At 39.6% G+C, this 13604-nt stretch overlaps 2 protein-coding genes across 2 annotated transcripts; both read left to right on the forward strand.

Moving 5' to 3' along the window:
- Window positions 1-230: 230 nt before the first annotated feature.
- LOC127805574 (uncharacterized) lies at window positions 231-968 on the forward strand. Its single transcript, XM_052342327.1, has one exon. The coding sequence runs from the start codon at window positions 231-233 to the stop codon at window positions 966-968; it is 738 nt and encodes a 245-aa protein (XP_052198287.1).
- A 7160-nt stretch (window positions 969-8128) lies between these two features.
- LOC127806680 (uncharacterized) lies at window positions 8129-12884 on the forward strand. Its single transcript, XM_052344116.1, is given in 5 exon segments — window positions 8129-9611; window positions 10003-10251; window positions 10699-11330; window positions 11463-12247; window positions 12383-12884. Coding segments are annotated over 5 exon segments (3627 nt in total). The 5' UTR covers window position 8129; the 3' UTR covers window positions 12862-12884.
- Window positions 12885-13604: the final 720 nt, after the last annotated feature.

Below are 13604 nucleotides of genomic sequence, written 5' to 3' on the forward strand. Positions count from 1 at the left end.
TTCCAACGGGATTTCTCGAGTTATATCTTGAGGGTGGCAAACTCGTAGAAAATAGTGGGAGCAATCATAAAATGTTACTTTTTGCAATTTATGATTTCGTAATTAAATATGATTATAACATTTATCTCTATAATTCAAGTTGTTTATCCAGAATGTCTGGAAACGTGTCGATAAGATCGATACTCGATGGCAATAATACCTTCAATGGGACGAATTTCCTCGATTGGGAGATGAATGTGAGGATAGTCCTCACTCATGAGAAGATCCTCTATACGATAGAGACACCTCTTCCTCCCGAACCATCACTTGAGGATGCCGTAGCACATGAGGCCTGGAAGACACACAAGGGTGATATGATCACTGCTCAGTGTATCATCCTAGCAGCCATGACCCCGGAACATAGGTGTCAGCATAAGGGTTATACTGCCTATGAGATCATGGCTAGGCTCAAGGATCTCTATGAGAAGCGAACTAGGTATGAACGTTATGACGTTGCCAAAAAGCTCTTCAGGTGCCGTATGGCTGAGGGATCATCTGTTGAAAAGCATGTCACTGAGATGATAGGCTATATTGACAGATTGTCAGAGCTTGGTGTGGGTATGGATGCAGAACTTACCATTGATTTTGTGCTACAGTCCCTTCCTGATTGTTATGGACAGTTCATCATGAATTTCAATATGATGAATATGGATAAGACTCTTGGAGAGTTACTGTCCATGTTGCAGGAAGCCGAGCCCGAGATAAACAAGAAGGCTAAGGGAAATGTTCTCTTAGTTAGAGGTCCCAAGGGGCGCAAGGGCAAGCCAAAGAGTAAGAAAGCCAAACAGAAGAAGAGTTCTTCCACAGCGCCATCTGGAGGAGTCCAGAAGACTAAAGCCCGTAAGGGCAAGGAGGATGCGGTCTGTTTCCATTGTAACAAGTCGGGCCATTGGAAATGGAACTGTAAGGAATACCTTGCAGAGGTGTAGAAGAAGAAGAGTTCTACTTTGAGTACTTCAGGTATTTATGTTATTGAAGTTAATTTATCTACTTCTGATCAGTCCACATGGGTATTAGATACTGGATCTGGTGCTCACATTTGCACTTCTGTGCAGGGGCTTAGAGGTACGAGACGGTTGACTCCAGGAGAGGTGGACCTACGCGTCGACAATGGATCAAGAGTTGTTCCATTAGTTGTAGGGACTTTTTCATTGACATTGCCCTCTGGGCTTGTGTTAGATTTACATAACTGTTACTTTATTCCTAGTTTGACTAGGAATATTATTTCTATTTCTTGTTTGGACAAAGATGGATTTTCATTTTTATTTAAGAACAATAGTTGTTCATTTTATAAAAATGAGTTGTTTTATGGTAAAGCAACAATATGTAACGGTTTGTATGTTCTTGATGTTGATACTCCTGTTAATAACATAAATATTAAGCGACTGAAATCAGGTGATTTAAATAGTACTTATTTATGGCATTGTCGCCTTGGCCATATAAATGAGACTCGCATATCCAATTTGTATAAAAATGGATACCTTAGCACATTTGATTATGAATCATATGGTGCTTGCGAATCTTGTTTACTTGGTAAGATGACTAAGTCTCCTTTTAAAGGAAAATGGGAGAGGGCCTCAGAAGTGCTAGAGCTTGTGCACACTGATGTATGTGGGCCCATATCCACCCAGGCTCGAGGTGGGTATGTCTACTTCATAATCTTTACTGATGATAGATCACGTTTTGGTTATGTGTATCTCATGAGACACAAATCTGAAGCTTTTGAAAAGTTCAAGGAATTCAGATTTGAAGTAGAGAAACAAACTGGAAAAAGCATTAAAGTACTTCGATCAGATCAAGGTGGTGAATACTTGAACAGTGAGTTTCTAAATCATCTGAAGCAGAATGGGATTCTCTTACAATGGACTCCACTTGGAACACCAGTGATGAACGGTGTGTCTAAAAAAGGAATAGGACCTTGTTGGACATGGTCTGGTCCATGATGAGTCGCGTTGAACTCCCTATTTCATTTTAGGGATACGCACTCCTCACCGCGATCTTTGTTTTGAACAGGGTTCCAAGTAAATCAGTTACTTGGATTCCATATAAGATATGGAAAGGAAAGAAGCCAAATTTGTCTTTCCTTAAGATTTGGGGTTGTCAAATTTATGTTAAACGTGTTGACAGTAATAAGCTACAACCCAAATCGACAAGATATCTGTTTGTGGGATATCTAAATGGATATTACTTTTACCACCCATGTGAACAAAAGGTGTTTTGTTGCCAAGCATGTGGCATTCCTTGAGAAGGAATTCTTAGATATTGTGGCTAGTGGGAGGAATGTTAAGCTCGAATAAGATTCGAGACAAACCACAAACAAATACTCCCCTCCAGGAACCCGAGAAAGGTCAGACACAAGAAGTTGTGTTAACTCCTCAACCTTCTACACAAGAACCTCATAGGTAGATGAGGGTTCGTCGCGAGCAAGAGAGATATGGATTTCTCATCTCGGCACATGAAGATGTGCTTCTAGATGAGAACGATGAGCCTACTACCTATGATGAGGCAATGTCTGACATTGACTCTGGGCTATGGCAGATGGATGACAAAATAGCTTTCCTTAAAGGAAACCTGATCGAGGATGTGTATATGACACAACCTGACAGTTTTGTTACTCATAAACATGCAAATAAGATTTGCAACTTGAAAAGGTCCATTTATGGACTAAGGCAAGCATCCTGGAGTTAGAATCAATGTTTTGATGAAAAGATCAAAAAGTTTGATTTTTCACAAAAGGGAAGTTGATCCTTATGTTTACAAGAAGGTTAGTGGGAGCGTGGTGGTCCTTTTAATCCTATATGTGGACAATATATGGCTCATAGGGAATTGTGTTCCCATGATGCAATTAATTAAAATATGGCTTTCAAAATATTTTCTCCATGAAGGATTTGGGAGAAGCAACCTATATTCTGGGAATAAGGATCTATAGAGATAGATCCAGGAGGTTGCTAGCACTCTCCCATAGCGCGTACATTGACAGGGTGCTAAAGAAGTTTAGCATGGAAGATTCTAGGAGGAGAAGTCTTCCCATCTCACATGGAATACATCTCTCCAAGGCTATGTGTTTAAAGACACAAGATGAGAGAGATAGGATGAGTCGAGCACAATATGCCTTGGCTATTGACTCGATCATGTATGCCATGTTATGTACGAGGCCTGATATCGCATATACTTTGAGCATATGTAGTAGATATCAAGCTGATCCAAATGAGAAACACTGAATTACTGTGAAAAACATTCTTAAGTACTTGTGAAGCACTAAAGATATGTTTTTGCCATATGGAGAATAAGAGCATACCATGAAGGGGTTCATGGATGTCAGTTTCCAATTCGACCATGATGATTTTAAATCACGTATAGTCGAAATTCATATTCTGCCTATATGGCTGGGCCATGAGTTGGAAGAGTTCCAACAAGAGATAGTGGCAGATTCAACAACTGAAGTCAAACACATAAACAACCTTCGAAGCAGCTAAGGAGGTTGTATGGATCCGTAAGTTCTCTGATGAACTTAAAGTGGTGTCCAGCATTGTTGATCCAATAACAGTTATTGGGATAACAATGGAGCCATCGCGTAAGCGAAGGAACCACGGTCTCATCAACGGACCAAAGTTGTATTGCGATATCACCATATGATAATGGAGATTATCAACTGTGGTGACATATATAGAGAAAGTGTCGACGGATAACAACGTCGTAGATCTCTTGACTAAAGCTCTGTCCCAAGAGAAACATGAAAGTCATGTTCGATCATCAGGTATAAGATACATGAGTGATTGGCTCTAGTGCAAGTGGGAGATTGTTAGTGTAGGTGCTCTAGACCCAATCAGATTGGGTATGTTGTACACTGACAATTGTAATCATGTTATTATTTGAATAAGGAGTTATTCAAATTCACAAGAAGTCATTCTATTAGTTTCTTGTTATTATTGTAATAATAGAATGAAACTAGATAGAAGTCCATATGATGTATACTGTGAATAATCTATAAAGATGTGAGATGATGCATCACAGTTTCTAGACATCATTAAACGTCTCAAGTCGTAGTAATGTCAAGAATGGACATTGACAATTACGGTAAGACTTGTATGTGCTATGTTTTTGCTATGTGATAGCAATAGGGGTCTCACACCCATAGGCATGGGGATGCCTAGACAAGTACATAGGTGACTAATGTTGGAGAACGTGTCACTGGACATGACTCGCCATGAGAATCCATTTTGGTTATATGTTGATGGAATTCTTATACGAGATGGGTGTAACTAATCCTTGGACCTGAGGTTGTCACGGTCATCTCATAAGAAGATCGATATGCTTTGACATCGTTTCGATGGGCCTAGATAAAGGCTGCACGTGGGCGATCGTTGGGTATATCGTGAGGCTTATGGAGATGGGTGCATAACCAAGATGGGACTCGTCTATCCCTTGATAGAGGATGATGTATCTAAGGCACATTCGGTGGATATTCACTTTAAATCCATGGCCATGGTAAAAGAGATCAATAAGGAGTTATTGATTTACTTTCTATTAAGTGAAGATATCCAGAAGACCGAAGAAAACTCATGTGATCGTTATCAAGCAACACATCGCCATACTTGAGATCACATAAGATACATTGACGAGAGGATCGAATTACACGGTAACCATGCTCGTGAAAGGTTATTTGCGGATTATGAATCCTTCTGAATAATTGGGTAGGCATGATGCCTTGCTAGAAGCCAATCTTGTCTTATCTGTTCGTACCGACACATTGCCAACATATTCGGGAGCCTAATGAGTCATACGCAATAGGCACGGTCCCTAGCTTAAACCAGGAAAGCGGACGTATGGTTAAGTATGACATTTCGGCAAGAAGTTGTGCCGTCGTAGGTTCTTATGGGAAAAGAACAAACAGACGTAATGATGTCGATATGACGAGGGGTCGTCATAAAGGAAAAGGTTTCCTAAAATAGCAATTGATTAAATTAGAAAGTAGTTTCTAACTTAATGATTAAATTAGAAAAGAAGTTTCTAATTTAATAATTTGGGCTTAATTTAATAATTGGGCTAAATAAAGTATTTGTGCCAAATATTAAATTAAATTAAATATTTGGGCTAAATTAGATTTGGGTCAAATATTAAATAATAAATATTATATTTGGGCTAAATTAGATTTGGGCCAAATATTAAATATTAAATATTTGGGCTTAAATTAGATTTGGGTCAAATATTTTATAAATGGATTTGGGCCACTTTAATCTCTAGTTGTACTTGGATTAATGGGCTAGCCCAATCCATGTCCATTAGGGTTTGGGAAACCCTAGGAGGTTGCCTCCCTATATATAGCCCTTTTATGGGATGCCCAAATTAAGCCACTTTTATTTTGTTGGTTTTCAAGAGTTGAAAATTGATTCTTTTACCGTCCATACACAAGCCGCGCAAAGGAGAAGGAGGTAGCACTCCTATTCCGCTCTTCTTGCCAACGGACGCGTGCCGCGTATCACGAGTTAGAGGCCGGACGCTTGGATGGTTCAAATCCGCGAACGACTCGATAATCTAAAGGTTAGATTTGTTTATTTGTTTGTGAATGATTTAATTTCGACGTTGATCCAATCGCCGGGATCGGGGTAAGGTTCAAATTTTTGAACTACGTTGCATGCCCCGTAGCGATCTTGCTTTACTTTCAAAACCAACCAACACTTCACATTATATCATCTCCACAACATCACAATAACATGCTAATGCTTGAAAATAAATTTAATAAATTTACCTCGGCTAATTTGGAGAGAAATTCAAAAAATGCCCAATCGACATTGCCTTCCTAAGCTGCCATTTGTGCCCAAAATCCCATTTTTGAGCTTTCGACACGCTCTTCAAGCCCCAATTTAATTTCCAGAACTTTCCCCACTTTTTCTGGAATTTTTCGGGAATTTCTCCTATTTTTTTCCCATTTTTCCAGATTTTCTTTCTTTCTTTAATTTCTCTTTTTTTTTCTTCTTTTTTTTTTCTCCCTTTTCTCTGGCTTCTCCCGTGCGCGGCCTGCCCTATTCTTCATCTTCCTCCTCCAGCGTGCGCCTGTGCACAAGCAGCCACCCATCGCCGAACGCCGCTGGCCACTGCCTTAGCCAGCCCGCTACGTTGCCCGTGCTTCCGGACCACAGCGCGACCATCGATCGGTCGCCATTGCCGCAACTGGTTTCTCCTATGCGCAAGCTGCCTACTCGCTGAAGTTTTCGTGGCCGACGCCCCTGCTACTCCCAGCCATCACCAGCTTCCTCCAACGTTGCTGGTCACCGCGGCCACCATAGGACGCCTCCTCGCAAGCCACCGCTGCCATCGGCCATTCCAGAGCTCCAGCATCATGACCGCTGCAACTCCCACGCATTCGCCATGGCCGACAATCGAAGCTCCTGGCTGCCCTATCACTGCCGCCTTCTGATGAGAATATCACGAAGAACAAGCTGACTCAAATCATTCAAGTGACCCATTGCATGTTCCAGTAGGGCCAATTACAAGGGCAAGAGCTAAAAGACTTAAAGAAGCTTTGAATGGGCTGGTTCTAGATATGTGGGCCAATCAAAATTATCAAGATTCTGACCTAAAAAGCAAGCAAGACGTCATCAACATTATATGGGCTGAAGAGGGAGCTGTTGAGAGTCTTTTGAGCCAGAATACTATTAAATGAAGAGCTTGGGCCATAATGGACACTTAAGCTGACTCATTGGGGCTTGTACTTTATTATTTTGGGCTGCACATGTTGTTTTAAATCTTAGCCACATGGGTGCACGAAAATTTAATCTTGAAAACCCAATCTGACTTTTCATATTTCCAAGCATCTTTAATACTTTGAGTTTCTAGGCTAATTAAGTTAGAGATTTAATATTTTGTGGGAAATCAGATTTGAATATTTCCTAGGCTAGTAATTATGGTCTTTTGTATTTTCCTAAGTGTTTTCTCTCTCTATAAATTGTACTCTCCCAACAATTGAAAAGCAATCAATGAATGAATGAGTGATTTACTTTTCTGGAATTCCAGATTTGAGAGGTGCTCTTCTCTTGGGTTCTTTTATGAACTAACCGACTTATCAAGGCTTGATCAACCTTGTGGCGTCTTCAACATTCGGGGTCCTTGTTCTTTCGTGTCCAAGGGTTTCGTGTGGATCATCCAAATCTGTGTTTAGCGTTCTTGGGGTGCGTATATCTTGCATTGGTTGTGGGTTCATAGGATCAAATCCTTTTGGGTTCGTACCATCTTGGTATCAGAGCTTCGGCCTAAACTCAGGTTATATCTTTGTGTCTTTTAGCCTCATTTTCGTATTCCCTTGTTCCTTGTGTTTGTTCATGTTCTTTTAATTCTGGACGTAACTCTCTTTGTGTCTGTTCATCTTCTCTTTGAATCTGGACGTCACTTTCTTTGTGCCTTTGTTTCAACACGTTATACTTCGAGTTTTTGGACGTGTAATATGTCATTTTCATAGTTCAGAATCTCATCTTTCTGGTCATTTTGAAAACACATCAATCGGAGCTTTGTAGAGAAAGTTATAAACGATTCTACCAAACGTGTTTTCAACACTCACCAGAATTGTCCCAACTTGATTAGTGTCCTATCTTTTGGTCAATTTTAAAAAAGAAAAAAAAAAGAGAAAGAAACAAAAAAAAAAAAAAGGGTTGTGCTGATTTGTGTTTGATATCCAAATTTCTATTCTACAAATTGTTGATCTTAAAAGCTCCTGATTCATTATTACATTCCTCATCTTTTCCAAGTGTCAAATTGTTCTTAAAAGTTGCTGATCCACTTCCACCTTTCTCATTGTCTCCAAGTGTTGAATTCACTATACAAGTGTTGGAATTGCCTTTGATTGAGTTGACCAGTTCTCTAAAGAGCCAATAGAGAAGACTAAGAGTGGAAAAAAAGGCAAGAGTGTGAAAGATCATCATTGAGAAAAAGCCTATCAAGAGTGAAACACGAGGGAAGAGTGACATCTATTGTTGTGAGGATTTTTTTTACAGCTTTGCAAATGTCTAACAAGGAGGAACCATCAAGCGTTGGGGGTACACCAAACATGGATTTTGTTGTCAATGCTATGCAAAAAACAGTTTGAGCGCTTCAATATGGTTTTTGGGGAAATAAGGGATAGGATGGATAGACAAGATGCAATGATTGCAAACTTGCAAAGGGGGGAACCTAATAGAAATCCTAATTTTAGACGACCTCTTGGGCATGGGTATGAAGAGTTTGAATCTGGAAATGAAGCAAGAAGTGAGAATGAGGAAGATTATGAGTCTGAAATTGAGATGGGAAGAAATAGACGTAGAAGAGTAAGGCATGAGCAAGGTCATGGGAGAAATGCTACAAGACAAAGGAATAGGGAAGATGGGAACCTTGGTAACATTAAAATGAAGATACCTTCTTTCCAAGGTAGAAATGACCCTGAAGCTTATTTGGAGTGGGAAAAGAAGATAGAGATGATTTTTGAGTGCCATAATTATTTTGAAGCAAAAAAGGTGAAATTGGCAGTAATAGAGTTCACTGATTATGCAATCATTTGGTGGGATCAATTGGTTTTGAGTAGAAGAAGAAATGGTGAGAGGCCTATAGCAACTTGGGGAGAAATGAAGACTCTCATGAGGAGGCGATTTATTCCTAACCATTACTTTAGAGACCTCTATCAAAAATTGCAGACCCTTATGCAAGGCTCTAAGAGTGTGGAGGAGTATTATAAAGAAATGGAGGTGGCTATGATAAGGGCTAATGTGAAAGAAGATAGGGAGGCTACAATGGCTCGTTTCTTGAATGGATTAAATAGAGAGATAGCTAATATAGTGGAGTTGCAGCATTATGTGGAGTTGGAAGACATGTTGCATGTGGCAATAAAAGTAGAAAGGCAACTCAAGCGCAAGGGAGCCTCAAAATTCAATTCTGGTTCTAGTAGTTCCTTTGTGAAACAAAACTGGAAGAAAGAAGACAAGACTGATTCCAAGGGGGTTTCCAAAGGCAAGGATGAAGCTTCAACTAAAGGCAAAGGTAAAACTGATTCCCAAACTTCTAGAAACAGGGATATTAAATGCTTCAAGTGTTTGGGTACAGGTCATATAGCCTCTCAATGCCCCAACAAGAGAGTCATGATTGTGAAAAATAATGAAGTGGTAACTGATGGTGAAAGTGATGAATCCATGCCTTCACTTGAAGATGCTAGTGATGATGGGGTTGAATATGCAGTAGAAGGAGAAGCACTTGTGGTTAGAAGAGCTTTGAATTCTCAAGTTAAGGAAGATGACATGGAGCAACAAAGGGAGAACATTTTTCATACTCGCTGCCTCATACACAATAAGGTATGCAGCTTGATCATTGATGGGGGGAGTTGCACGAATGTTGCAAGTACTACATTGGTTGAGAAATTGAACTTGTCCATCATTAAACACTCCAGACCGTACAAGTTACAGTGGTTGAATGAATGTGGAGAGGTTAAAGTTACGCAGCAAGTCCTTGTTTCATTCTCAATTGGCAAGTATAGTGATGAGGTGTTATGTGATGTAGTTCCAATGCATGCCAGTCATATACTTTTGGGTAGACCATGGGAATTTGATAGAAGGGCTACTAAGGATGGGTATACAAATAGAAACTCATTTATGATGAACAACAGACCCGTTACACTTGTACCATTGACTCCTAAGCAAGTTTATGAAGATCAAGTCAAGATGCAAAAAGAGAGAGTAAAAAAAAAAGAATGAATTGAAAAATGAGGGAGAGAATTCAAAAAGAAAAGAAAGTGGAAATGAGAGAAAAATTGAGAGCTCAAAAAAAGGAATTCCAAAGAAAAAAGAAAAAGAGGAGAGAAAAGTGAGTTTTTATGCAAAAAAGAGCGAAGTGAGGAGTGCCTTGCTTGCTAGACAGCATTTGCTTGTGCTTGTCTACAAAGAGACTTGTTTGAACACTAACACTCTTAACTTACCTCTTCCTAGTGTTGTTGAATCTTTGTTACAGGAATTTGAAGATGTATTCCCTGAAGATATTCCTCCTGGCTTACCACCCATTAGAGGAATTGAACATCAAATTGACTTCATTCCTGGAGCAACAATTCCCAACCGTCCAGCTTATAGAAGCAATCCTGAAGAAACCAAAGAACTTCAGAGGCAAGTTCAGGAGCTCATGGAAAAGGGGTATGTAAGAGAAAGTTTGAGTCCTTGTGCTGTTCCAGTTCTTCTTGTTCCTAAGAAAGATGGATCATGGAGAATGTGCATTGATTGTAGGGCTGTGAGTAACATCACGGTAAAGTATCGCCATCCCATTCCTAGACTAGATGATATGCTAGATGAATTGCAAGGATCTAGTATTTTCTCTAAAATTGACTTGAAATCTGGATACCATCAAATTAGGATGAGGGAAGGGGATGAGTGGAAAACTGCATTCAAAACAAAACATGGGCTTTATGAGTGGTTAGTCATGCCATTTGGACTCACAAATGCACCAAGCACTTTCATGAGACTAATGAATCATGTATTGCGTGCATTCATTGGAAAATTTGTTGTGGTTTATTTTGATGATATCTTGATATACAGCAAAAATCTTGAAAAGCATATGAGCCATTTGCATTGTGTCCTTGATGTGTTGAGAAAGGAAAAATTGTATGCTAACTCGAAAAAGTGTTGTTTTTGCATGGAAAAGATTGTTTTCCTTGGTTTTGTTGTAAGTACACAAGGGGTAGAAGTTGATGAAGAAAAGGTAAGGGCTATAAAAGACTGGCCAACACCTACAAACATCACTGAGGTGAGAAGCTTTCATGGCTTAGCTAGTTTTTATAGACGCTTTGTAAAGGATTTTAGCACAATTACTGCACCACTCACTGAGGTCATTAAGAAATCTATTGGATTTAAATGGGAAAAGGCACAAGATCATGCATTTCATGTTCTTAAAGAAAAGTTGTGTTCTGCACCTGTGTTGGCATTACCTGACTTTCACAAAACTTTTGAGATTGAATGTGATGCCTCAGGAATTGGTATAGGAGCTATTTTAATGCAGGAAAGAAGACCTATTTCTTGTTTTAGCGAGAAGTTAAGTGGCGCTGCTTTGAATTATCCCACATATGACAAGGAACTCTATGCACTTAAGAGAGCATTAGAGACTTGGCAACACTACCTTTGGCCTAAGCAATTTGTCGTTCACACTGATCACCAATCTTTGAAGCACATAAAGGGTCAAGGAAAGTTGAACAAGAGACATGCACGATGGCTGGAATTCATTGAACCATTTCCCTATGTCATCAAATACAAGCAAGGAAAGGAGAATGTTATTGCAGATGCATTGTCTAGAAGGTATGTTCTTCTTACTTCTCTAGATGCAAGATTGCTTGGATTTGAACATATCAAAGAGTTGTATGCAAATGATGTTGATTTTGCTAATGTGTTTCTTGCTTGTGAGAAAAATGCAATTGGTAAGTTTTATAGAGTTGAGGGATACTTGTTTAAAGAAAATAAGCTTTGTGTGCCTCAATGTTCTATATGAGAATTGCTTGTTAGGGAAGCTCATGGGGGAGGTCTAATGGGACATTTTGGTGAAAAAAAGACCTTAGATGTGTTGCATGAACATTTCTTTTGGCCAAAAATGAAACGAGACGTAAAAAGGATTTGTGATAAATGCATAACATGTAGGAAGGCAAAATCCAAAGTCTTACCACATGGTTTGTATAAACCTTTGCCTGTACCAAATGAACCTTGGGTAGACATTTCTATGGACTTTGTTTTGGGGCTACCTAGGTCAAGGAGGGGAATGGATTCCATTTTCGTGGTTGTTGATAGGTTTTCTAAGATGGCACATTTCATTCCATGCCATAAAACTGATGATACCACTCATGTTGCTGATTTGTTCTTTAAAGAAATTGTGAGACTTCACGGAGTTCCCAAACGCATTGTGTCGGATAGGGATACAAAGTTTCTTAGTTACTTTTGGAAAGTTTTGTGGGGAAAGATAGGTACTAAATTGTTGTTTTCCACTGCTTATCATCCACAAACTGATGGGCAAACTGAAGTTGTTAATAGAACTTTAACTCAATTGCTCAGAACCGTTATTCAAAAGAATTTGAAAAATTGGGAAGATTGCTTGCCATTCATTGAATTTGCATATAATAGGAGTGTTCATTTGTCTACAGAATATTCTCCTTTTGAAATAGTGTATGGTTTCAATCCACTAACTCCTTTGGATTTGTTACCATTGCCTGTTAATGAGAAAGCAAGTCTTGATGGAAAAAAGAAAGCTGAAATGGTGAGACAAATGCATGAACGTGTCAAACAGCAAATTGAGAAGAAAAATGAGCAATATGCATCCAAGGCCAACAAAGGAAGAAGGCGTGTTATTTTTGAACCTGGAGATTGGGTGTGGGTGCATATGCACAAAGAAAGGTTTCCAGCTCAAAGGAAGTCTAAATTGGCTCCTAGAGGAGATGGTCCATTCCAAGTTCTTGAGAGGATCAATGACAATGCCTACAAGATAGATTTACCTGGTGAGTATAATATCAGTGCTACCTTTAATGTTTCTGATCTATCTCCATTTGATGCAGGTGAAGATTCGAGGACGAATCCTTTTGAGGAGAGAGGGAATGATGAGAATCATCATGAAGAACAAGCTGACTCAAATCATTCAAGTGACCCACTGCATGTTCCAGTAGGGCCAATTACAAGGGCAAGAGCTAAAAGACTTAAAGAAGCTTTGAATGGGCTGGTTCTAGATATGTGGGCCAATCAAAATTATCAAGATTCTGACCTAAAAAGCAAGCAAGACGTCATCAACATTATATGGGCTGAAGAGGGAGCTGTTGAGAGTCTTTTGAGCCAGAATACTATTAAATGAAGAGCTTGGGCCATAATGGACACTTGGGCTGACTCATTGGGGCTTGTATTTTATTATTTTGGGCTGCACATGTTGTTTTAAATCTTAGCCACATGGGTGCACGAAAATTTAATCTTGAAAACCCAATCTGACTTTTCATATTTCCAAGCATCTTTAATACTTTGAGTTTCTAGGCTAATTAAGTTAGAGATTTAATATTTTGTGGGAAATCAGATTTGAATATTTCCTAGGCTAGTAATTATGGTCTTTTGTATTTTCCTAAGTGTTTTCTCTCTCTATAAATTGTACTCTCCCAACAATTGAAAAGCAATCAATGAATGAATGAGTGATTTACTTTTCTGGAATTCCAGATTTGAGAGGTGCTCTTCTCTTGGGTTCTTTTATGAACTAACCGACTTATCAAGGCTTGATCAACCTTGTGGCATCTTCAACATTCGGGGTCCTTGTTCTTTCGTGTCCAAGGGTTTCGTGTGGATCATCCAAATCTGTGTTTAGCGTTCTTGGGGTGCGTATATCTTGCATTGGTTGTGGGTTCATAGGATCAAATCCTTTTGGGTTCGCACCACCTTCCATCGCCATTGACAGCTCCTGCAACCCCCGCCATCCGTCGGTAGCTTGAAGCTGCTACGCGGCCACTGCTTCAGCCACCACCAGCCCACACCAACCACTGCTTCGGCCATGGCTACCGACACCTCAAGCTCTCTCTCTCTCTCTCTCTCTCTCTCTCGCGATGCCTCAGCCAA

The sequence above is a fragment of the Diospyros lotus genome, chromosome 7 (assembly GCF_014633365.1).
Source record: "Diospyros lotus cultivar Yz01 chromosome 7, ASM1463336v1, whole genome shotgun sequence".
Taxonomy (NCBI): Eukaryota; Viridiplantae; Streptophyta; class Magnoliopsida; order Ericales; family Ebenaceae; genus Diospyros; species Diospyros lotus.

Excerpts from the sequence above, each read along its gene's own strand:
- LOC127805574 (XM_052342327.1), top strand. The coding sequence starts at position 231 with ATGAATGTGAGGATAGTCCTCACTCATGAGAAGATCCTCTATACGATA.